At 39.8% G+C, this 25,815-nt stretch overlaps 2 protein-coding genes across 3 annotated transcripts; one reads left to right on the forward strand and one right to left on the reverse strand.

The window, feature by feature from the left end:
• Positions 1–1,913: 1,913 nt before the first annotated feature.
• On the forward strand, positions 1,914–17,279 carry sh3gl1b (SH3-domain GRB2-like 1b). 2 transcript variants are annotated; one of them, XM_071487594.1, is made up of 10 exons: positions 1,952–2,322; positions 7,993–8,061; positions 8,624–8,696; positions 8,779–8,922; positions 9,255–9,388; positions 9,579–9,737; positions 11,190–11,293; positions 11,461–11,594; positions 12,319–12,366; positions 14,543–17,279. In XM_071487594.1, exons 1-10 carry the CDS (start codon positions 2,278–2,280, stop codon positions 14,734–14,736), a joined length of 1,104 nt encoding a protein of 367 aa, XP_071343695.1. In that variant the 5' UTR covers positions 1,952–2,277; the 3' UTR covers positions 14,737–17,279. The 2 variants fall into 2 exon arrangements, with proteins under 2 accessions (XP_071343696.1, XP_071343695.1); XM_071487595.1 differs by lacking the exon at positions 12,319–12,366 and having other exon boundaries at positions 1,914–2,322.
• A 157-nt stretch (positions 17,280–17,436) lies between these two features.
• Positions 17,437–24,430, reverse strand: mpnd (MPN domain containing). Its single transcript, XM_071487593.1, has 13 exons — positions 23,957–24,430; positions 23,223–23,425; positions 22,806–23,027; positions 21,915–22,014; positions 21,731–21,809; positions 21,544–21,640; positions 21,383–21,455; positions 21,196–21,272; positions 20,353–20,521; positions 19,022–19,092; positions 18,781–18,870; positions 18,588–18,680; positions 17,437–18,464 (listed from the first exon to the last, which is right to left on the reverse strand). The coding sequence occupies exons 1-13, from the start codon at positions 23,958–23,960 to the stop codon at positions 18,378–18,380; spliced, it is 1,365 nt and encodes a 454-aa protein (XP_071343694.1). The 5' UTR covers positions 23,961–24,430; the 3' UTR covers positions 17,437–18,377.
• Positions 24,431–25,815: the final 1,385 nt, after the last annotated feature.

The following is a 25,815-nucleotide window of genomic DNA, read 5'->3' on the forward strand; positions in this document are numbered from 1 at the left end:
GAATTTTAGAATATTTTGCAGATTGATTAAGAAGGAAAAACTGAAATATCACATTGACAAAAGTATTCAAACACTTTACTATGACACTTGAAATTGCTCAGGTGCCTCCCATTTTTCTAATTTCCGCATCTGGATTGGAGTAAATTTTATTGATTGGACGTGATTTGGAAAGGCACACAATTGTCTATGTATGGTCTCACAGCTGACAATGCACACCAGAGCAACATCAAAGCCATGAGGTGGAATTAACTGTCTGCAGAGCTCAGAGACAGGATTGTGTCAAGGCACAGATCTGGAGAAGGCTACAAAAACATTTCTGCTGCAGTGAAGGTTCCCAACAGCACAGAGGCCTCCATGATTCTTAAATGGAAGAGGTTCAGAACAACCAGGACTCTTCCTAGAGCTGGCTGCCCGACTAAAATGAGCAATCAGGGGAGAAGGGAGCACCCAAAGGACTCTGACTGTGAAAAACAAGATTCTCTCGTCTGATGAAACCAAGACTGAACTGTTTTGGTCTCAGTTCTAAGCATCATGTCTGGTGGAAACCAGTCATGACGCTTAGAATTGGTTGTCCTTCTGGAAGTTTCCACACAGGATCTCTGGAGGATAGAGAACGTGTTCGGAAAAAATTATGACCTAAGGCAAAAAGGCAATTTAGAAAGGAGCATAAAATTGTAATTTCTGACTCATTTAGATGAGTACAGTTACTCTGTTGCGAAACAATAAACCTATTTTAGCTGTCCTTTAGATGACGTTCACAACACCATGTTGACATTACACACTTAGATTATACTGCATTAGTGCTACAAATACTACTGTTTTCTTAAATCAAAGTTAATTGCACTGAAAGAGTATATTAAAATAAAGCTCATCTATCTTTGCAGTTTGCACTTTGTCCCTCTGCCGACCTCAGACCTGTGTGTTTGTCGTTCCAGTCTATATGCTCTACACAAAAGTAGGAGGTAAATGATCTATATTGGAAACATCTTGTGCAATATCATCGAGGAATGGTAGATGAGAACTGTGGTTGTCAAGCTGGGGTTCATAAACCCACTGGGTCCTTGGATAAGTTATTTTTCCTGGTAAGATGATTTCTTTGCAGCCAATGAGAGAGAGAGAGAGAGAGAGAGAGAGAGAGAGAGAGAGAGAGAGAGACTTCACTCTAGTCTTTAAAGTAACAGTGTGTCTCCACCTCAGGCGCAAAAAATACACTCCTATACCTCCCTACCATGATACTAGGCTGTTTTGTTTTAACGCTGCCATAACTGCGGCCATTCAAGTGACATCCAAAGACATGTTGTCTATAAAGTTTTCAGTTACTTTGAGCCCCAGAAATGAAATTCAGCTCACCACCGTACTGTCAGAAATCTCAAGAGATGTTTATCTTAAAACGTCATTCCACATATCCAAAAGAATCTGAAAACTGAGGGGGCCCCAGAATGGTTCAGGCCTGCTGTATGTCAGATGGTGTGTGCTGATTTCATTTAAAATTTAGCTTGAGGTTATGAATAACTAAAACTTAAGATAACCTGCCAACCTAATTATTCATTTATTTGCTTAGCAAAGGCTTTTGTGTCAGGCAATTTGTATGTGTTTGTAAGTTAGGTTTCCTTCAAGTCACCATACAGAAAACCCAGGGCAAAGCGCAACACCAGTATAGAAAAGCAGCTCATTTCTGCACAGAAAATGGGATGGACAAGGGGCCCAGCAGCTCATTTCTGCACCCAGCTACGTTTCTAGCAAGAATAATCTCATCCCACTTGTGTTTGCGAGGAAGGCCTTGTCATTCTTTGTGTCTCCAGGCATGAGCAGTGTGAAAGTATATTGCATGAGCGCATACGGACGGCTGTGGGGTGGTGGGGGCTGCTGCATCCAGCAGGGGGCGCTGTGCACCAACCCAAACATCTGCTGCGTAAACTCGGGAAACTGATTTTCTCAAAGTGGCTCGGGCAGAATCGGTGCTGTGTATAACTTATCGATGTGCCCTCCGCTGTTCGTGCTTGATGTTTTTCCGCTCGGGGGCTAACGCCGTCGACTGAGGGGGTCTCCGCACGGCTCGGCCCCGTTATCCGCGGTGACAGTGGGTGAGGATCACCCTCGACGTGGACGTGGTCAGCTGGCGTGTCCCGACTCGGAGTGACGGCCGTGCAGTCCTATGATTCCTCCTAAACATTTCTGCGTTGGCCCCTTTTCCCACAAACTAAACCGCTAACTTTTGTTGTTTTGTGACCTACTTACAACTTCAGCGTCGGAACTTGAAGACGGTCGGGGTTCAAGATGTCTGTCGCGGGCTTGAAGAAGCAGTTTTACAAAGCCAGCCAGGTTTGCAGAACTTTTTTTTTTTTTTTTTCCCTTTTAGCTAGCAACTGTCATGTATCGTTAGCCGCTAGCCTCGTTTAGCACCAGAAGCTAGCGGGTTATGACTGGCTAATGTTGATAAAAGCTGTGCTGATGTGTTATGTTATTGTGTGTTGACGACAGGAGGCTGGATTACAAACCCTTTGTGTCAGTGTGTAAAATGTCAGTGTTATTTTTAGTTGGCACTCCGTGTGCTTTTACAGCTAGCCTTAAAGTTAACAGGCGTCTTCGGACGTGTTTTGCGTTAACGTTGATTAAAGTTGTGTTAACTAACTTTAACTAATGCTGAGTAAAGTTATCATGCTGTAACCATTTACGGGAATTTCACATTTTTGTGCTTTCAAGTTTCCTTACTCAGCGGTGCACCACTTCAGAGTCAGTAAATGCACATCCTGTGGTAAACATTAGCTCTGTTTGCCTCAGGGACTCTCCGGGTGAGTCAGTAAAAAACTATACACAGAAAAGTAGTACAATATGACTAAACCGAGCCAGCACGTAAACATATGGGGTAACTTCCTGAAAGACCCACCTTTTCCATGGGTGCTGCAGTGAAACCTGAGCAGCTTGGTTTTGGTAATGCTTCTTTGAAGTCACCTATTTTCCAGTTGTCTACAGTGCTACTCTTTTGTGAAGTGAGACAAATCAATATTTAGAGCATCTGAGGGGAAAAGGTGAAGCACCATTGTGTATGAAATGTCTCTGCTGGTCTTGGAGATATAAAAGTTCCTTAGTGTGATTGTCTGTACACTGGTGTGAATGTTTTTAATTTTGGCCAGCTCTCTCAGTCATGGGCGGGGACGGTTAAAAAGATTTTTGAGTCTCTTTTCTTCCTACCCCTGCTGATCTAAGCAGGAAAGACATTTGGTTTCTGCCCCTGCTTCCTGTCAGGAACAGACTCAGATCCCCGTTGGTTTGGTTGGGAGGAAAAATAACACGATTTGCAAGCTGTCATTTTAGGCCTGTTGGTACTGACTGCAGTGAAAATGAAGAGTGAAGGTGACCGAGGGAGCTTAAGTGAATTAATGCTGGAGAAAGTGACCCTAAGAGATGATGAAGAGAAGGAGGAGGAGAGTGTGCTTTCCCATTATTTGACTGCAATGCAGCTTCCTTTCTTGCCAAAACTCCATGAGAGTCAATAACACTTGACATAGCCCAGATTTTCTATGCTGGAGCCATGCAGGAAGTTGGCTGTGGAAATTATATCTGTGCCTTGTAGTGCGCACATCCTTGTTTTTTCTCTTTTACACTCCTCCTCTCACCCTCCTATGTGTTTGTCTAAAAATGACGACACTAAATTTAAGGCCTTATAAGAATAATTGTGCAGTTTATCAAGGTAATTTACGCACCAATAGAGTTATAAGTCTAATGGTTCTGAAACATTTGTGTACAACTGAAAATAAATAAAGTTATGGTTACATGTAAAGACACAGGAAGTTAACTAAGGGATAATAATATTGTAATGGACAATTCTGCTGATGTAAAGCACCAGCTGGTGTGAAGAAAATATCAGACACATTTGAAATTATATGTCTTAGTTTACTAGCTCTGCCTCACTGTTGCTGTCCTTACCTTGAATTTAACACTTCCTCTGACAACAGCAAACACACGTCAGTTGTACTGTTTGGTCACCAGAAATTAATGGACTCCTGCCAGACAACTGCGGTCAAGAATTGCCATAGATATCGATTGGTTATTTTGATTTATTATAGTTATCTCTTTTCAAAATTTTAACAACTTAAAGAAGCATCAAATCTATATGTTGAGAGGAACATATCACTTACAAAAATGCTTATTTTATTAATGTTCTTAATGAAATTGTTGGACCAGGTTTAGAAGCACTGCACAAGCCTCTTCAAAACATGCACATTTTGTAAGCATCACATTTTACTCCATCTGGCCCAAAATGTTCATCATAATGGACCTTAAAACAGAGTTCAGTCAGGAGAGATTAGTTGATAAAAAGTAGATTAGAGTCAGGTTTAGACGTCATCGAGGATTAAGCTGGCTTATATGAATGATAATCGGTCTTCAGTATAATCCCCATTTTGGTTATTATTACTCTTAATCAAGATCAGGTCATAATGCAGGTGCAGGTGAATGGATGATGACGTTAGGGTTAGAAGCAGCAGACATCATGCTACTGGTGCGGCTAATTGGGCCAATTAAGATCAAGGAGGAGCAATATGATGAGAGAATTTGAGATTGTTGTTCGTCCACGCTGTTAATACAATGACATCAATCTCTTTAATATGTATGTAAGTAAAAGACCTTTGTGGCTGAGCAGGACTACTTTATAGCAATGTTGTATTTTTATATGATTTTACTTGAATGTGAAGATGTACTTTCATCTAACAGGTGTTTAATTTCCTCGTTTAGACAAAAACAGGAATTATATTATTATATAGATATTATTATATACAGTTTGTACAATGAATTATATTATGATATGTATTGATATCATGACATAAATGTACATATGGTAATTGTAGAGAATTTTATTTTAACCCTATTGCTCACCTGAAATGCTGATAAGTGCTTGGCTCCTGTGTGTGTGAGTTAAAAGAACACTGAAGGCTTACTGATTTACTGGAAATAACCTAGAGGGAGGTAGAGTGTGAATTTTAAATACAGGGTGGTGGGAAAACATTGAAACTCATACAACCCAAGAGTCACCACTGCAGTAAATTAAGAAATTACAGAAAAAATCAAATGGTCTTTTTAATTGAACATTTGCTAAGCTAAAATGATGTAATTTGAATACCAGCCAGCTTCGTGTCATCAGAAAGGCTGCTAAATTGCTATCACACCTTCCCTTTCCGTGTCCAATCACAGTAACATAATTTCCTTTTGAAGTGAGGTTTGCTCTCACGCTGTGGTGACAGAGCTATTTTTTCATAACCAGCTTTGATGTCAAACAACTTTGACCTAGTTTTCGGGTATCTAACTAGGATGTGATTTAGTTTTCATACCAAGTATAGTCAAGACAGAATTCTGTATCTAAAAACAAGTTGTTTTTTTACCCCCTTTTAATTCTGCACTTAAAATTTGTTTTTAGATAAGACAGCTTTAACAAAAGCCATCATGTATGCTGCAGCTAATATGCTAGAGAGGAATAATTGACTTGGAAAAAAAGTGGTTTTACCCACCAACTGTTGTTTACCAGCTGATTTTCATATGCAGTGCGACGAAAAAAACCCCAGTATGAATCACATTTACTGCTGCTACTTTCCCTCTTGCTACGTAGTTGGTACCTCGGCCTCTGTATTAGACAACCCTCTTCTGTGCCTTACAATCTTAAAATCATCTGAAGCCAAACAAGAACGTGAAGCATGCTTTGTGATAGTGCACTACCATTTAACTAATACCCAGTCATTATGATGGAAAGAGTACCTGTTCTAGACTGATCCCTCTGTGTAGCTCTATGCGTTGTTTATACCAACACTTCCCAATGATAACCTTGTGTGGATGTTTTTGGGCTCAGTTCCTTTGAGCCTGTGTGCATGTAAATAAAATGTTACATGTCTGAGAACATAATGTTTTCATTACCAAAGGAAAAATGTTATATTTAGTGGCTGTTATTTAAATAATTCACTTTTCTACTTCCCAAAATGAGAAAAGACAGAAATCTCAAACTTAGAGGCAAAAACAAAAAAAGAATCACCCCATTTATTGATTAAATTAATTACTCTTCCCTAGAAGTCTTATAAGGCCTGTTAGTGTGCAAAAAAGATGAGACAGCAAAAATTTAGGACTGCAAACTGCAATCTTATCTTTACTCAGAGGTAGTCAAAGTATGGTCAGAGCTGAGGCTGTATCTTTACTTGTGACCTGAATCCCCCAAGGCCCCCAGTCATGTGCCTTCTGTGTACAGCAGAGATTCTGCAGTATAGCTCGAACATACTGATACTAGACGGTTCAGCAAAAGTCTGTCAGCTGCTGTGGAGGAGCAAGGGTAACCTTGATGCATTTCATTTTCTGTTTGTTGTATTTATATGTTAGAATCTCCTTGTAATAGATAAAGAAACTCTTGAATATTTAATCAGTGCACTGGTATGAAACATCATGTCACCTATCATAATACTCTTTAAACAAGCATTTCTGTCAGACCCAGAAAAGTCTTGGTAAGTCCTATAATCACAACATGGTCACCAACAGTAGTTTGAGGCAGAGAGGAAATGACCCAAACTCATCATAGATGATTGAATTTGACTAAGGAAAGGAAAGACAAGAACATGGCATCTAAATCTCTTAATCGAAGGACTGGATATACGTAATAAACTACTCCAGAGTCAGAGACCACCTGAAAAGATCATGTTGCCGATGTGCAAAGGTGTCAGTATTGAACCAAATTATATTTGTCTGAAACCTAATTAGGTCAGCCTGTCAGAAAAATCCCTCACTGTTGTCATGCTTAGTGTTATTTTATGAAACTGATAATCTCACTTCATTAACTGTAGTGTCTTACAGTATAAAATTCAAATCTTACAAATGAAAGGCTAATTCATTTTATTTAGTTGTTTATTTCTTTTTCAGGGTCTCTCTTGTGGTGTTTCATTAACAGTCCAGACAGCTTGAATTGCTCCCTCTGTTAATACTGCAGGGCGAAATAATTAAAAATTAACATCTGGGTTGTTACAGCTTCCCTCAAAAAAAGACAGGTTCATAACAGCATGTCCTGGTGTGGCAAATGTTTTATTTCTACAAAGGTATCGTGAATAATTTTGACTGGAATCATGTCATAAACCAAGGAAAACCACCAGTTAGTCATTGTGGTTTGCTCTGATCTTTGTAGAATAGGTTTTCAAGATACTCTGCAACCAAGGTCTTTTTGTTGCATGCTATGTTTATTATCTTAGTGGAAGTGATAGGAATTGTTTTTCTGCCCATTCCACTTGGAGAAACTCGGATGTGAAACCATGTGGCTCATGGTCACAACAGACAGGATTTTAATTATCTTAAATTGCCACAGACGTACAGTCTCATTCCCAGAATAACAAGTTTCATTTAATTTACAGTTCTCTGTGACTGACTTTTGTCTCTAAAAAGAACAAACCCTTCTCATGATTCAAGAAATTAGCCAAAAGGTACCGTACATGTACAGAAAAAGGACTGTTTTCCATTTTCCAGGCTTTTGTCTGTGGCCTAAAAACATGCTGAGAGATCTCACTTGGAAATACATGTGCTTTCAATCAACGTGTTTCAGTTTACTTAAGTTTTAGCATATTGTCTGTATTGAAATAGAAATAATGAAGTTAGCTGGTCCTACCTTTTTCAAAACGTAAACAAAAGGAATTGTGTAACACTGTTCATGTTGTTGTCCTTCATTTGATTTCTGGTGTTTTGCTGCACAGTTATCTGTTACTCAAAATTTCTTCTTTAAAGTCACCTGAGTAGTAAGGATAAAGGTAGGATTTGTTCATACAATATGCTGCAATCCACACACACATTTTCCTAAAAGAAGACATGTCCATTTTCTACACAGAGCAAATGTGCATGTGTAAATTAGATATGAGCTTTGGTTTGTTTCCAACTCAAATCAAAACCTTATGAGCAGTATTAATTAAATTGCACTCCTCTCTCTCTCTCTCTCTCTCATGCCCTTCTTTCTGTCTCCCTGTCTTTCTCTCCCTCTAGATGGTTAGTGAGAAAGTTGGAGGTGCAGAAGGAACTAAACTTGATGATGACTTCAGAGACTTGGAACGGGTAAGAGGCATCTTTCTTTGGAAACAGCTGTAATCAAAGCTGTGGGTCGGGCTGTTTTTTTTTTCATGCAGTACACAAACATGCTGCCATTTTTTGTTGGACTTCAGCTCTTGCTGTTTGCACCTCACAGTGTTTATGAAGAACTTTCAAAATTGTGTGGATGACACTGAAAACTTGTTGCCATTAAATTCCTGAACTGTAAACTGCAAAAATGCTAAAACGTACTGGTCCCAGCTTCTCAAATGTGAACGTTTTCTGTTTCTCTTTGTTGCCTAATATGATAGTAAATTGAATATTTTTGGGTCTTGGAACAACAAAACAACTGATTCAAAGATTAACATTGGGCCCTGGTTCAGTGCCCAGTGTCTGGTGCATGCAATTATAATATATTGTGTGTATCCAAACTAGAAGGGAACCAAAATAAAATAATAAACCAAAAAATAAAATAAATACTTTTAACTGTGGGCAAAAAGTTCTCTGCCTATTACTTTTATTATAGTTCTTTGGCTTCAGTAGCTCTGTTGCACACTTGTGATGTGTGTGTGCTTGCTGTGTTTTGTAGAAAGTAGATGTGACCAGTAAAGCAGTAGTGGAGGTAATCTCCAAAACATCCGAGTACCTTCAGCCCAACCCAGGTGAGAACATAATCTGTTTAAATGCATGTATTTAAATTGTTTAAGCTCTTTGATTAACATTTGTTTCAACTTCCGTCTGCAGCATCTCGGGCCAAACTGTCAATGTTGAACACCATGTCCAAGATTCGTGGTCAGGTGAAGAACCCAGGCTATCCTCAGGCTGAGGGACTTCTAGGGGAATGTATGGCCAAGTATGGACGGGAACTTGGGGAGGACACTAACTTTGGTAAGATGTGTGTGTGTGTGTGTTGTGGTTTAGAATAATACATTCTTGGCAGACAAATGTGTGTGTGTGTGTGTGTGTGTGTGTGTGTGTGTGTGTGTGTAATTATAAGTTTTGATGTGTGCATTGTTTGTGCTTGCTTCACTCACTGTCAGATTCCAGTGCTTATGAAACACTTTGACTATTTTAAGTAATGTACTTCTGTCTGTGTGTGAGTGGGTTTTTATGAGACACTGTCTGTGTCTGTACTTGTGGTCTGATGGTGCTATAATAACTATAAATGTAAACTGTAAATTTACTCATGTCACCGAGCCTTTAATCTCTGTGCATTTCAGGCGGAGCACTAGTAGATGTAGGAGAGGCCATGAGGAGATTGGCAGAAGTCAAAGACTCTCTAGACATTGACGTCAAACAAAACTTCATTGATCCGTTGCAAGGGCTCTGTGACAAGGACCTCAGAGAGATACAGGTATCTCACACACTGACAAGCTTTTTTATGATAGGGAAATAAACTGTAGCCTGCTGATTAGTCCCTCTCATGGTGCAGTATTAAATGATAACAAACCAAACCTTCAATCATCATTCCTCCAAAATGTCAAATTGAAGTTCCTGTAAGGTATTGATCACTACTAAACTAACTATGGCTCTGACCATTTCAGCACCACCTCAAGAAGCTTGAAGGCCGTCGCCTGGACTATGACTACAAGAAAAAGCGCCAGGGCAAGATCCCAGATGAGGAGGTTCGACAGGCTCTGGAGAAGTTTCATGAGTCAAAGGAAGTGGCCGAGACCAGCATGTACAACTTGCTGGAGACTGACGTGAGGAGATATTTCTTACTGTTCAGTGTGTGGTGTTCGTGTTTGTCTCCTGGCATAATTTGTAGACCACTCCCTTTAAAATAATAATAGCTGTAACTACATCCAAAGGTCAGGCGTCATCATCTATAAAGATAGATTCTGATGGTTAGTCATGCTTAAAGCATTCTGGCATTTGTGACATTTACCCATTTTCAACACAGCAGAAAAAGAATATTTACATGCCTGAAATATACACAACTCTATCACGTCAAACTTTTCATCACTTGCGGCACTGTGGAGCTTTCCTGACCTTTAAACTTTTGCTCTGGAAGGCAGCTGTCTGCTGCACACCCACAGGACAAACACATGGCAGTTACACCTGTAGAGATTGATGTAACACACCCATTTAGCACAAATGACACTGCAGGTAAACATGCCTTTAAATAGCTGTAGTTGAACAGTTATAACATCTAATCACTATTTGGGTTTCACAGTTAGAGCATTTGCTTGCCATGTACATAACTGCAGGTGAACACACCTGTAGGTGAGGAGGCATAGAAGTACAAAACGGATTAGAGCATAGATTCAATTGCCAGTTAATCACTGCTGGTACACCTAGCTAAAACAAATGCAGTCTAATATAGCAGTCCAACAATAAACCCTTTGTCATGAAGGTTTTAATATTCATTTTGTGTGGAAACTGTTATAGAGAAGTTGAATGAACATTATGATCATTTTGGAGGCTGCAGTTTGTAGTGCTGTTGAACTGTGTTGCATGATACAGAGAGATGTGTGTGGTATCTAGCCTACATTCTTTGATTTAAAAGGACTGGACAAATTAATAGAAACACCTTTCAGTTCAACAACCACGAACTACATCTTCCAAAATGATCATAACGTTGAATCAGTACATTTAGGGTTTATAATTGCAGGACTGTTACATTAGCCGGCAGTCACTTTAGCTAGTTGATTTGTGTGTTTTGTTATAGTACAGCACAGCAGTTAAGAGGTTAGTTTTATTATTGAGGACGATATGAACAGTATGGTTGACAGTGCATGAATATGACCAGTGCAGTAGGAGGAAGTCTGTCTTTCATATTTCCTCTTTGATGTTATTTCCTATGACTGTTTAAATACTGGGTATGCGTGAGTTTGAGCAGGAAATAAAATTTTTGACCTTGGAAACAGTAGTTTGATCAAATAATCTTAATCTTTATCTATTTATTATCCTTTGATTACATCATAAAAAGCAAAGCAGACCATGAGTTCTGATTAATTTGTCAAACAAATGTAAACATTATTTATTATTCATAAGCTTCATAATAAGGTTTCGCCAAGGTGCAGTATATGTCCACATCCTGTCACTGGAGCTGTCACTGAGTAACGTTGATTGTCTTGTAATTTATTTATTTTGTGTGTGTGTGTGTGTGTGTGTGTGTGTGTGTGTGTGTGTGTGTGTGTGTGTGTGTGTAGATCGAGCAGGTGAGCCAGCTCTCATCTCTAGTGGAGTCCCAGCTGCAGTACCACAGACAGGCTGTGCAGGTGCTGGACGAACTTTCTGACAAACTCAGAGACAGGTGCAGTAATGATGCCTGACACACACAAATACCTACATACTGGCTGTACAGCTTTCTGCTTGGGGCTTTTCAAGTCAGGTTCAGTCTGTCCACACATCATTTTCAGCATTTGTATTTATTGTGAAGATTTGAAAACGTTAGATTCATTCATGTATCTTCTGGAACAGGATGAATGAGGCTCAGTCTCGACCAAGACGTGAATACACACCCAAACCCAAACCTATCTTTGACTTTGGAGACAACAACCATTCAAATGGTGGATACTCAAGCTCAATGGCCCCTCCACCTTCATGTAACTCAGGTAAGAGAGAGCTGATGGGCTCTGAAAACAAATACGTAAAAGGTTGTTACTGTAGATCAACATAAACATTTTGTGATTTTACTCTGAGTATTTAAGTAAAATAAATCTGAACTATTAATGTCAAAATGATGAAGTGGCTGACTGCACAGTTGGCAGCGGAGAACAGATGGGCCCTTGACATAACAAACGACAACAAAAACTCTCTGTCATTATTTTCATCCTTACACTTACATCACTCAAAGCCACACAAAAGAGCTTTGGAAGAGAGCTGCCATACCAGAAATAAAAAAACAACCGAACATCCAGCTGCTTCTGTACACACAGAAGAGGCAACAAGCCAAAGTAAAATGCCTGCATTCTTAGAAATATGACCGAAACTAAACCCCCATAGCCAACATGATTACTTAAGACCTGCAACCAGTCAGTACCACTGAGCAGAAATATGTGGAAAACATTCAGCGTGCATTTGTTTTTCTGTTCTCCAGTCTGTTTGTGAGGCTCTGTAAGTGGTGGCATGCACTGAATGTTTGACTCTCAAATACACTCAGTCGTTGACCATGAGAAAATGGATGTGTGAGGGAGGAATGACTGTGAGTATGTATACGTGTGTGTGTGTGTGTATGTGTGTGTCCATGTGTGTGTGTGTGTCCATGTGTGTGTCCGTGTGTCATCTGAATGGCCTTTCTCCAACTGACCTTGTTCCTCTTTCCCGTGACGTCATCAGAGCCGTCTTTTCACTTGGCCAGATTGTCCTTTCGGAAACCCAGATTGTGTGAGTCAGATTGTGTGGACCGTTTGTCAGTGTCACAACTTTAGCTGTGGTCTTGAAATGGTCCTCTGTGCTTGTACAGCCTCTGATGTGAAATGTGTGACATGTGGTATAAGTTGCTTTTCACAGATTAAGCACACAGTTGGTGGTTTATGTTGCATGTGTCATTTGAAAGCATTATATGTGGCTTTGTGTGAAACTAACATCCTGTGCTTTAGATACTAAAACCTGTATTAAGTATTAACAGCCCTGCAACCACTGGTTCAATCTACATTTGATTTAAACACATATTTATTTAACACATTGTTAAAGAACAGTCAGGATTCTCTTAATTCAAGGAACAATTGACAATCCTTCAACTGATCTTTGAACAGATCAAACAGTTAAGATACAAAGGTATCGGCCCTTGAATGGCGAAACTACATAATGTTCATATAGTATTAAGTTGCACGTTGTGAGATTTTATTTTTTTCAGAGTATTGTACACTTTGTTAATATTAAAGGAGAATGTATAACTAAAGCTGCTTTAACTATTATTTTCAGAATTGGTATTATTGCTCAGTAAATTTGTCCCCTGAGGACATTTGACCCCTTCATGTGACCAGTGCTGTTTATTTTGGAGCAGTGTGTACCCACAGTACTGCACCTCACAGTTTTTAGACCAGTGCTTTGGGCAAGTGCACTTTCAGGATTATTACCTAACATGCGCAGTTTTTTTAACATGAGCTGTTTGTTTCAGTAATTTGCCCTTTTTTTTGAATAACAGAGTTGAGGTTGGTGAGTTCTTAATCTGGACACCAGATTTTCAACTTTTATTGCACACTAATTATTGTAACAGTGTTTCAGTTTTTATGTCCTCCCACCATATTGCGTAATATGCAGAACATCATTAGTGTAAACAAATGATTTTAAACCCATTATCTTGGGGACAGTACAGTGTAGATGTGACTTGACTCACAGTTTGCTGCATATAGAACATTTTATATTGAGGTGACACTACTTAAAATTGATGTAATTAAAGTCCTGTTTTCTTAATCATATTGACTTTATATTAGCATAATTAGTGAGCTATATGAAGACAAGTACATTGACATCAATAAATATTTACTAATGAATGCATTTTGCCTTAGTTATTATGATGGGTATGGCAGTTAGAGAAAATAAACACTTCATGAAGAATAACTAATTAGCAGTATTTGTAACCTTTGTAACCTTTTCAGACGAAAGTGTTAGTCCCCAGACATTTTATCAATAACAATTATACAAATTGACATTAACTCTAATATAACCTCAAAGAATTGTGAAAGGGCTTGCACCCAGTCTAGGCTTTTCAAAAGATATATATTTATAGAAATATATGTATATTATTATTTTTTTTTATATATATAAATAAAAAGTAGAAGAGGCTCTTCAAATGTGAATGTTTTCATTCAGAAGCATAAGTGATGCTCATCATTGTCAACACAGCACAACTTCTGTGCTGATGATGGCCTTTTGACATGGCCTCTTGAAACATGCACCTTTTTTGCACATTGAATAAACTGATTCTTTTTGTGCATTGAAAGAATCTCTTGTAATATAATCTACTTTTGGAGAAATGTTTGTTATTATGATGAAGTTGCTTCAGAGTTGGGCTTACTCCATTAAGTGTTTACGTTATTTTTTCTGCTCTTACAAATTGATATAGTAGGGAGTAAAACAGAGAATGAGAGGCCAAAGCTTTCCCTATCTCGAGCCTACCCAGCAGCCTGTGGGGTAAACTTGATACAATGAGAAAATTGTTTGGCGAGAAAAACAGGGTAGTTTGTCTGTGCATGGAGCCCACTCTGCTGATCTATGTGAGGTCACAGAGAAACGGATAGACGGAGGAAACCACGGATAGGGAGGGAGGAGAACAGTCATACAGAAACCTGTTGTCAAAGGATACTGTGGTTTTTGGTTAAAGATTAAACCTGTGAGCTTGTTTGCAGTGATGCTGTGTTGCAGTTTATCTGACTGTACTACACACTAATGTGTTACTAACATACATAAAAAGGTGTGAACTACAGTACATGCTTCAAATTTTCCTGAAACTGGTGCTGCTGTGGCCCTTCACTGAGTGAGACCATCCTGAATTTAAGTTTTCCTGCTTTTCTTCCCATCATCTTCATCTTTTCTCCCCTTAACTCTGTTTTCTCAGCCCCGGAGCAACCGAGCTGTAAGGCACTGTATGACTTTGAGCCGGAGAACGAGGGAGAGCTGGGCTTCCACGAGGGCGATATCATCACCCTGACCAATCAGATTGACGAGAACTGGTACGAGGGCATGCTGAACGGCCAGTCGGGATTCTTCCCTCTCAACTATGTCGAGGTCCTCGTTCCGTTGCCACACTAATACAGAGAGAGCAAGAGAGCCGAGAGGAGACTGATGGAGAGGAGAGAGCAAGTAGAATTAGTAAAGAGAGAGGAAATTGAAGCCAAGGGATGGTCAGCAGAAGATTCATTTTCACCTTCAGCTCCAAAGTCATCCTCACAGATGAGCACTTTTCATCATCTAGAGTTCTTCGGAAGATGGTTACATTTCAAAGTCCAGACCATAATATATCAACCTGTTCCACCTAAAGGTGAAAGGACCTAGACTAAGATGGATACAAAATGTCGTTACCCGTTATCTGACAGTCAGAAACATTTCATGAGGACTAACTGATGAAACATTTATAGGCAATATTTTTCTTTAACCACAAATTACTGATATAGCAAAAAGAATCGTATTAAATCTGGTGATCATTGGTGATTGGGATGATGCGTTTATATCATCCCCTATGTGTGAGTGCAGTCTGTGTAAAACTCAGGTTGGTCACCAGTTGAACAGTCAGTTTTCAGCCTGGAGAGGCCAATTCACCTCACAGGAATGTCATGTAACTTGACTGAATATTAGTCATTTCAAAACTGAAAACTTTGTGCCCTTTAAAGAACTGGAGCTCATCTCTTGATGCCACCTGCTGGTGTGACTGAGATTTACTTTTACTCAAACTAAAATGGAACTACACCTGAACAGAAGTGTAGATTTTGTGGATCTAAAAAAAAAATACTGCTTCACATTTTTAATGAGAAACATGAGCCAAAATTTGTGTAATAATCTAGACTGTTTTCAGGTTTTGGCCTATTTGTTAATGCTCTTTTTCTAAACTGTGATGACGATAGCTTCAGAAGACAACAGTGGGTTCATTTATATTGTTTCAGTATTTGATTTATATTAGTCTCAACTAAGCATAACTGCTTACTGAATATGTGAGAAAATGTAATTGCACCTTGGTCCTCAAAAGAGATTGATGTGTGTGTGACAGAATTACTCCACCATTATACATAGACCCAAAGTTAAATGCAGACATTGCACCTTTTTGTCACTTAAGGCAGGTGTGTGTGGAAATGCAGAATGATTAGTCGTTTAATGGTTGTCTGTTAGTCTGTTTAATAGAAGAGACAGAGCCAAAAAGTCTTTGTAAAATGCAATAGCAACATATTGCTTATTACGCCTATTTGTTAAACTGCTAGATATCCTATAACAGCCATATATTCATTTCATTTTGGGCGTGTTTGTCTTAACATGCTAAGCCCTGTACTTTATCTTCTAAGTCTTTTGAAACCTGTTATAGGCACCTGATAAGACATTGCTGCTGGCAGCGACCCAGTCTTTTGTATACGTCACTAACTGTCCTACTGTTTCTGTCTGCCCTCATGTCTTTGAGAATGTGAAACTCATCTCTGCTTGGTCTGACCCTGTGATTCTGATCACTCACAATGGCTCTGATTTGTTTTTTTTGTTAGTATAATGGGTTGATGTAGACAGGTGTCTATTCTACTGAGACAAGGCTGGTTTCTTGTTTTGGATTGAGCACAGTCAACACACGCAGATGGAGTTTGATCCAGCACACACTGGACAGTATGAGGGACCTGGAGTGAAAGGGAAAACATCAAGGGAAAATAATTGGACTAATTTGGAGAACACTTGTTACATTAATCCTTACCAAACAAGTATCATCAGTCCAATTGTCTTAGGCGGGGAAAAAAGTTTTAATTGTGAATGACAAATACGTGCTCTTTCACTGTTTGCAGTATCTTTCTGCTATATTTCCCCTCTGTTGTGTGTTTGTCCTTCACTCCATGCTGCCAAACACATCCCCCGCTCCTGAGTTTGGTCCTTGTCTATACATGTTTACATCTCTGATCTACTACATTTCATTGTTGGTATCAAGTTCAGGGCAAAGTTAAAGGACTGTTGGAGGTGCTGTCTGGATCACACTGACAAGTCCTTGTTGGCTTTGCTTTTAGTGCCTTTGGAAAAGAAAGGAGGGAAAGTACCGCAACTAATACAGCAACCAAAACCTAACCTAGCTTCTTAAGAACAATGGTCAAGAATTTCTTTTTTCTACTTTTGGTTTTATTTCTAGCCATTGGCATTTTTCCTGTGTAAAGATGAAATGCATGTGTGCACATTTCTGCACATTTATGACACTACAGCAGTTTCCTGAACATGTTGGTGTTTAGATCATGTGAGGTTCATCAGCAAACCACCAGTGGAAACTGCTTTTATGTAGATTTTAATCCATGTTTTAAAAAAATGTCCCAATGATTTCTTTTTTTAAAGGGCTATGCATTTGTTTAATTAGTCTTAAATGTTCTTTTGAACAACGTTAAATCATTGTGGCTCTCTATAGTATTATTTTTTATATACAAGACCTTTAAATTAATCTTTGCATGTAGTCCTGTATCACACCTTGTAAATGTATGTCATAGATTTAAGTTGCCTTTTTACTTTTGGTATGAGTACAGAATTTAACCGCAATATTTTGTCTTTTACTATCAAAGTATTTGTATGTGCTTCTTTTCCATCCCCCACCTCCCCCATTCTTACAATAAATAAAAAGGAAAAATGTGTTATCCTTGTATTTGATCAGTAGTGAGGTCTGTTGACATCAAAGTATGACTGGCTCTGAAAATGTATTTCATGCAGTTGACCTGGAGAACACAAAATAAAAGTAGTACAGAAATGATCCTCACATAAATGCACACAATGAAGGAAGAGACAGTCATGTTTAAATAGTTCCAGTGTGTATATTTTAATGCTTTGTGGATCATCAATCAGCAGGCTTAAGGCATACATCTTCATACATGTACATCACACAATCCACAGCTAATTATAAATACAGTACAGGTAAAGAGGAAGCAAATATGTGTCCTAACAACAGGACTCTTGTCTCATGTGACCTGACAGGGAGACAGTAGAGGAGCACATTCACAGCACAGCTCACAGACACACACAGGTTCATTAAAAAAAAAACTTGTTTGGCAAAATGGATTTACTTGCACCACATTTGAACCTTTCGATTTAACTTGAGGAACACAATCATTCACAAAAACTATTGCAGAGTTAAGTTTATGTCAAACCAAGACAGTCATGCCTTTTTTGCTTATGTTGTATGCTAAAGATATTTAGCACTACCATTTTCTTACATTTTGTTTTCCAATCACTGTTCCTGGTTTAGTCTATGAAGGCAATTACAAGTTTACATTGTACATATCTGGCAATATCTGCTCATACCACAGGATACTGACACAGATAGGCACATAGGTCCACGTGTAGGAGTTAGGAGGCCAGTGCTTATCGACAGGCTGATGTCTGGTCTACGAAACAATTCCATTTAGTGTCCTACCACAATTTTTAATCTTAGTAAAACATTGGTTTTTAACACTAGTTTCACATTGTTTTCACCAACGGTAAATACAAACTCCTAGAGTGACTAGCATCAAAGATTTAGCACCTTCACCTTCAAAGTCATTGAGGTGTGTCTGAACTCACAATAATGCTGTATCAAACTACGTATGAGAGAATTCAAGGCATCTACATGTTTTTCAAGCAGGTTTTACACTGTACGCACATCAGACCAGAGCCTGTCAGCTCTGCACAAAAGGTGTTTGAAATGGAACAACTTGAGATGGAGAGCAGCCACATGCACACATGCAGAGCAGATCCACTCAGTGCATGTTGATCAGCTGACTGTAGACATGCTCCAAGATCTGAGAGTAGGCCTGATCTTTGGGGGCATGGCAACTCAGAGAGCCCTGAGGGGGAAGAAGACGGACTAGTTAGGTAAGCTGCGGGGTCTGAGAATCCCAGAAGCATCACCCCTAATAACTGTCCCAGAATAAAATGAGGTGCAATCTATTTTCTATAAATCATCCTACCTTGATCTTGTCCATCATGGTCGTGTCGGGGCACCAATACTGGCTGAACTGGACGAGGTCGGGAGCTGCCCTGTAGTAGTCGACCAGCAGCATCTTTGGACAAAAACAAATCAGAGCCAAACATTTTACAGCATTTATAAAAACCAGTTACACAAATTATATTTCTCTGTTGTATTTTCAAAGGTACCAGTACCATCTCATTAAGAACGTCGCTGGTGAGAAAGTTGTCCTGTACGTAGGTGACTTCTACAGCCACTGGGATACCATAGTCATTAGGCCGTTGCTGCAGGAAGGCAGATGATGCATTATTTCAGCAGAAAACTGAGCACAAATGTTTAAAATGAACTGTGACAGGAAAGACTTAACTAAGTAACAAAGCTATGAAATAAGAAGACAACTGTTTTAAAGTCCATTAGTTATGTCTGTGTCTTTACCTCAGGTGGTGGTACCACCCAGAATGGAGTTATTGTGGAGGCCACACCTTGATTGCCATGATAATATGGTCCTGTTAAAAAAAAAAAAAAAGTTAAAAGTTAAGTGTCATCAAACCTGGCTGATGATTAGAAAGGTTTTGACCAGACAACATGATAGTGATGATGACGATGCCTTCACATGCCATGGCAAATACTGGAAATACAAGCTGTAGCTGATTTAGAAACTGCAGCAAATATCCCTTTAAGACATTATTAACAATTTGGTTGCAATCATTTCAGTCATGTTTTGCTGACTTCACTGCAGTGACAATTACCCATCAGCCTACAGGAACTCAAAAGTTTATGTTCACAAAAGACCTCACTTTCTTCCGCTTTATTCTGTTGCAAAATATTAATTACGTAGAAAAAGAAAAATGCAAATGCAAAGTGCAAATGAATTGACAGCTGGGAAATGAACTGTAAGTTTTTTGTACTTGTTGCACATTTTATGGAGCAGTCTATGACAATTGCTGAAGGTATCTTTATGAAAGTCATTCAAGTCTCATTCAAGTGCAATATTTGTAGTCTATTTTATGTTACCTATTACATATGTTGCTATCTGTAAACACTATACTCATTACTTTATTTCATTCTTATTGAAGTATGCCCAATTTATGGGCAGTGTAACTTGTGGGTAACCACTTCTGACATTGCAGTACACTTACTATGCACGTACTGTAGATAGAACCTCTATGTCCCCTGCTTTGTAATATATACAGTACTATAGTCGTGTTCTAGTACTTGAGTCTGGACCCAAGTCTGACTCACGTTCTGATTTTCAGGACTTGTGACTCAAGCTGGACTTGAGATCTGAGACTCGGACTTGGACTCAGACTTGAGCATTTGCTGCATTCAGAGTCTGAGACTCTGGCATTTTGCCTGCAAGTGCATTTGTTTGACATTTGTCACACATTGTAAATAAACGCCCTTTGAAATGGTGACAGCTGAGTCCTTTGTGTTTAATGTAGACCTTTTTTAATTTGTGTGTCAGCTCTTTGACTGTATCAGAGTGCAGTACTGGAGCCCATCTTGGAACTTGACTCAACCTGGATGACTTGGACTTGGACTCAGGTAATGGGGACTTGACTCTGACTCGTCTTTGGTGACTCAGACTTGGACTTGGATTTGAACACTGGGGACTTGACTCAACGACAACACTGGTATATAGTATTACTTCAGCGATAGTATTGAATTCCTTGCATGGGATGAATAAAGTGCGTCTCCCTGTGGATGAAGCATTCAAAGAGAATTCCCTGTACAGATCAACACTGCATATAAAGGCAGGCACTGACCACAGATGATGCCCAGACAGGGCTGGAAGCCGTTGTTTGAGCCCTGCAGCCTCAGCTGGTGGTCCATCTGGGAGTCAATGTCCTGCAGTGACGGCAGAGCTGGACCTCGTGGGTGACTGTGGTACCAGCCCACCAATGACAGCCCGCGCATGAACAGGTTCTGACAGATCTGGAGGAGAGCAAACATGACAAGAGACTGAATTTTTTTTTTTAAAGTGGGAGACATGCTCTACATTTAATTTCACCCTAAGTTAATACACATACACTAAGACAGTAGTTATTATGCACAGTGCCAGTTCACAGAAGAGCCTCAGTGATGATTTAGAAATGGATAAGACTATTCTGATTGTTTGATTAGTATTTTGCAAATTTGGAAAAATTATCATTTGCAGCCCAATTTTAAAGCACATGTCCCAACTTGCATTTTTGTATTTCCTAATCTGTAAACTGATCAGTTTTCAGTGCATAATATCGTTTCACATTTCAAATATATTTCTGTATGCCAGAGCAGTTTGTTTGACCTAAAACACTTAAAATAAAATGTGTGATGTTGCTAGAAATGAACTTGTATTACTTTACTATTACTTAATCTTCAGGGTTAGCACACTTGGCACTGCAGTCCTAGTTTTTTATTTCCCTGTGATGGAAATTCAAGAGTCGGTTCTTTGGTTTCTGGCCTTTGGAAAAAGAGATGCACGTTGACAAGTGCTGGCTGCTGAACTGTCCTGGGGCACAGGAAGAGCTTGTGAATTTTTAAAATGGGTGTCATTCACCTTGATGTTTTCTGAAAGCATATATGCTGTTCGTGCAGACTTGTGATCTGCTGTCCATGTGTTACTGTACCTCCTCCTCGACAGCAGAAGCAGATTCTCTGTCTGCCAGCCTCGTCCGACACGGGAAAGCCCTTAAGACGGTCAGCACTGAAACACAGCACCACCATAAAGAGGAACACGTGTGATGAAGGCTGCCTCATTCTAATTTATACTTTCTTCCAGTTGCTCTCCCATGTCTATGGTAAAGTCCTACTCACGTTGTGTATTAGTATCCCACCGTCCGCCGAGGTATCCCACCACCTCACTGGTGGTCAGGTGACAGTGAAAGTCCTATAAAAGGACAAAAAGCAGGCATCTTGGTCTTTTAAAATGTTCGTCAGTGTTTAATTATCCTGCTTTAGCTGTGACTGTTGCTTACCATTAGCAGCAATACATTACTGGACACAGCTACGTTGAAAGGCTGGAATCTGTTGATGGCTGAGAAGGCTGACAGCTCCACTAGTGTGTGTGGATCTCTGAGGATACACATTAGTGTCTCATTCATCTCATGCACAACACAATGGTCACATAAAATGACACTGATTGGTCTGAATGATAGAAAGTACCTGGCAGCATCCCTGGTGCCCAAGGTGCAATATCTGACAGGAACTCTCTCTCTGTCAGTTCTTCGTGAAACCATTACATCTGTAACAGTAAAGAAGATCTTCTTTTAAGCTTAAAGAGAGAAGAAGAGAAGAGAAGAGAAGAGAAGAGAAGAGAAGAGAAGAGAAGAGAAGAGAAGGATCATACCATGTAATCCAGGTTTGGTGTTCTTGTTCTTCTCATCTGCTTGCACTGCCGTCTTACCTTCCTCTTCATCCTCGTCATCATCCTCCTCACTCACCAGGCTCTGATATCACAAGAAATGAACACAATATGTGACATAGGATAATGTGGATACAGTCATATAGACGAACAGTAGAACAAATCATGCCCGCCCTCCCATGAGGTCCCCAAGATAAAACGAAAGGTCACAAGATAATTACAAACTCTCCTTCTTCAGGCCTTTAACCAACCTTCAAATTAAATAATGTGATAAAAGAAAACTACTCATGTCCACAGTGAACCTGTAACAAGGGGACACGAGTACAGGAGACATCGCTTCATTTTTAAGTGTAAAGAAGTTCGGAAACTCTGCCCTCAGATCTATAAGCCCTTACATCTCTGTCTTACTGTAATGGACTGTATGTCATTACATTATATACTTTTCTTCCACTGTGAGCAAATAATCTCAAAGTAAATATTACTTCAAATGAACAACGTACTGTCAGTTCCTCTCCCAGTGATTTCATCATCCCTCTTTCCAAATCAGCGAGTTATTTTGCTTCTCCCCACCTCTTCACTTCTCTTTGCATGTCAGATGTCAGGTGGGGCCGTAACCTGAAGTCCTGTCTCTGTATTGATCCATGAATAACTATCTGATTGGATGCAGTGCTACAAAGTTAATGGGCTTCATACTCATTCTGCTTCATTGTCCTTCCATTAAACCTGACTGAACAATGTTTTCTTAGCACAGAATTGTATGAGAAAAATGTTTTATTAAGGGAACTGGTTGGTCTAAACTTTCGGTATATTGCCTCAGATATTTGCTTCATTAAGAAAAGATAAAGGGAAAAAAAGGCTCTATCATTGCGCTCTCACCATGTCTGCACTGGGTTGGTACTTGTGCAGCCAGGTGGTTTTGTACTGGACCAGTTTCTGTCCCCGGTAGCGTACAGACGCCCAGCCACAGCCAGACTTCTTGGCCGGGTTCACCAGACGTTTGCAGTGTGTTGCCCAGGCACTGGGGGAGTTGAAGATCTGGCCCGTCTCCACCCATCGGATCTTCCCATCATTCAACAGGTCTCCGACAAAGTTCTTACCCTGAGGACAGAGAGAAAGTTTTAAGGAAAAACAAAAGACATGCACATGTTTCTTTGAAGCACCTGCCTGGTGCCTTTAATTACCTGTGTATCAGAGACACAAGCCAGGTGCAACCTCGCATCATATAATACAACACTTGGATAAATAATAAACAACAACACTCTCACTGTCTACTGCTGTGTTGTGTGTTATTACCAGGTAGTGGATGCCAAGCACCCCGTCCCCTGGCTCCACCAGGCCGTCCTTCAGCAGCACTCTCAGGGTGATGCCTCTCCGGGTCAGCAGGGAGCCTCGGCCGGAGCTGGACTTCAGGTCTGCCTCCTCCCCTCCACTCAGCTCCTCCTCGTCCTCCTCTCCTCCATCCTCCACCACCTGTGGAGAGCTGGGCGGCTCTGAACCTGAGGACACAAACAAACACTCACACACCGGGTCTGCTGGAGTAATATGTGGGTGCAATGTTATTGTTGAAAACAATGCTGTAATTTTGGATCTCTTATGGTGCATGCACTTCATGTTTTCTCTTGTAAAAGGTCAGGTTACTCAGAAGTTTCAAAATTAGCCAGAACAGCAGAATACCAATTTACCATCTGTACATTAAAGCTACATCAGGGATACAGCCAGTGTAAGTGTCCATTATTTTAATTGTAATGACTTTATGATGAAAGCTCCACTGTAATGGCAGCCAGCATCACTCATAACTACTGCATGCTAAAGTGATAGCAATCCTATCGTGGTGAGAGGAATCTCAAGGGGCCAAAACAACCAAAAGATAATCTAAATTGGCATTTCATTAATTACGGCTAAGCTATGCGGTTGGCCTTTGTTTCCACCTCCCATTAGGGCATGGCTCTCCCCACAAGCAGAGGCCTGCGCCTGCTCTGTTAATTTCCCCCTGAATTACAATTAAAGCCCTCTTTCATTATCCTCACCCATATCTCTGAAAGCGTCGGAGAGCGCCTTTAAATCCAACTCGGTGAAAAGCGGCTTCTTCTCGGGCACTTGCGGCTGTGCGGGGCTGAGCTACGGGCAGATTTCACACACACACTTCGCCACACTAGCTCCGGCTATTATTCAAAAACATAAAATGAAGGCGTCTGTGGCTCTGCAGTGTAGTTTCCTTGTTGTGTTGCTTTAATGTCAGTTCCCCTCCCCTTTCTTTCTCCCCGTCCTTGTCACCCTCTCCGTGTGTTCTTATGAGCGGGTTTTGTCTGACGTGCCATGCCGGTCTATCTGCCCTTATCCACACACCCATTAGCCGCAAAACACTACTCAGCCATCGTTACAGCTACAGGGATGGTGTGTAGCCGCGGGGGAAAACGCCTTATGATGTCCCGAAATGTAAACAATAGCGACAAATCTCCGGGAAAAATGAAGTGTCGCTCCGTCAGCCGACCGCTATTTGGCGTTTAGGCAGATTAAAAGTGCATCCTGAAGATCTCAGGGTGTGTGGATGTGAGAAACACTGCGAGGCAACTGGGGCCACTGGTTTATGTGGCGGTAAGATACACCCTCGTCCCATGCTATACTATTTTATACAGTGATTTTCTTCACTACACCGAGATGTTCCTTCTTTATCTCCGGAGAGAAGCACATGTACCGGTGAGTGGCCTGCGGGGGGCAGCAAACCCCGAGCAGCCTGGCTCAGCCGGGTCCAGCTGCCCCCACCTGGTGGCAAAACAGAGCCAGGGTTCAACAACAGCTGGAACAAAGCTGCACATTTGACACCAAACACCTCTGTGATGGGGGCAGGTAAATGTATAGCTCTGCAGTAATTGAGATGTAACATAAGAAGCTTTTTTTTTTTTGGTCATTGGTGGCATACAACGAAATTAAGAAACCAACAGCGATAAAAAAAAACAACAAAATATAAATAAAATATACCAGAAGACTAATTTAGAAAAATAACAGAGGCAAGGTGCAAGATAAAAGATAAATAGCCAGATACAAAGTTGAAATGTTGGGGTGGTGACAGGAGTATATATACCCTAAATATGGATGAGGGGTGGTGAACAGCAATGGTTTAAAACACTGCAGTGTAGAGGAGTATTGCACAAATACTAAATAAAAATATAACATACAACAATTTGCTAGAATTGTTTGGAATTCAAATCATTTAACGGTGCAAAGACATTTGAAGTCCTGAAAATGAAAATCAGCTGTGAAGGTTTACAAAATATAAATTGTGTAGTAAATGGTTACCACTCAAGTCAAATATATTATCAGGCATCAATAAATTGTATTGTTGGTTTATTAATCGAATTGGAAAGTAAAAGAAATATATATACAAGTAAAAGTAAGTTTTATACTTTCATTTTCTACCATTTAATTGATAAATTAAAACATTAATTTTACTCATCTACTCATTTTTTTTTGGCACACATTCTTTTATCTATTCATTTTCCTCATGAAACATTTCCTTTTCCTCACCACAATTCCCATTTCTTTATTGCTTTTATATTAATGAGAGGACTTACTAACTTTTGGCATAAAAACTACACCATCCAGGATGCAGCAACACTGCTTAAAACTTAACTTGCTAACTCTAATAATCATTGTTCTGGACATGCCCATTTCATTAACATGTAAGCACTGGGAAAATGGAGGGGAAGAAAAGCATGAAAAAAATAAGAAACAGACCAATGATTAAATGTATGCCAAGTAAGTGGTAAAATTGGAGGCATTGAAAAATAAAATGAGCTGTTAAATCTTACACAGGAGAGTAAAATAAGTGAGTTTTAATTCATTTTATTAACTGACTGGTGAGAAAAGAAAGAGAAATAAATGACAG

The sequence above is a fragment of the Trachinotus anak genome, unplaced genomic scaffold, assembly GCF_046630095.1.
Source record: "Trachinotus anak isolate AG129_WGS33_773 ecotype Australia unplaced genomic scaffold, CSIRO_AGI_Tana_v1 ptg000010l, whole genome shotgun sequence".
In the NCBI taxonomy this organism is placed as follows: Eukaryota; Metazoa; Chordata; class Actinopteri; order Carangiformes; family Carangidae; genus Trachinotus; species Trachinotus anak.

What these genes read in the sequence shown, in the direction of transcription:
- sh3gl1b (XM_071487594.1), top strand. Translation starts at nt 2,278, where the DNA reads ATGTCTGTCGCGGGCTTGAAGAAGCAGTTTTACAAAGCCAGCCAG. An exon ending in GTACCTTCAGCCCAACCCAG is followed by an intron (nt 8,697 to 8,778) that starts GTGAGAACATAA and finishes TTCCGTCTGCAG; the next exon opens with CATCTCGGGCCAAACTGTCA. An exon ending in TCTGACAAACTCAGAGACAG is followed by an intron (nt 11,294 to 11,460) that starts GTGCAGTAATGA and finishes CTTCTGGAACAG; the next exon opens with GATGAATGAGGCTCAGTCTC.
- mpnd (XM_071487593.1), bottom strand. An exon ending in GTAATGTATTGCTGCTAATG is followed by an intron (nt 21,456 to 21,543) that starts GTAAGCAACAGT and finishes GTCCTTTTATAG; the next exon opens with GACTTTCACTGTCACCTGAC. An exon ending in GTGGGATACTAATACACAAC is followed by an intron (nt 21,273 to 21,382) that starts GTGAGTAGGACT and finishes GCTGTGTTTCAG; the next exon opens with TGCTGACCGTCTTAAGGGCT.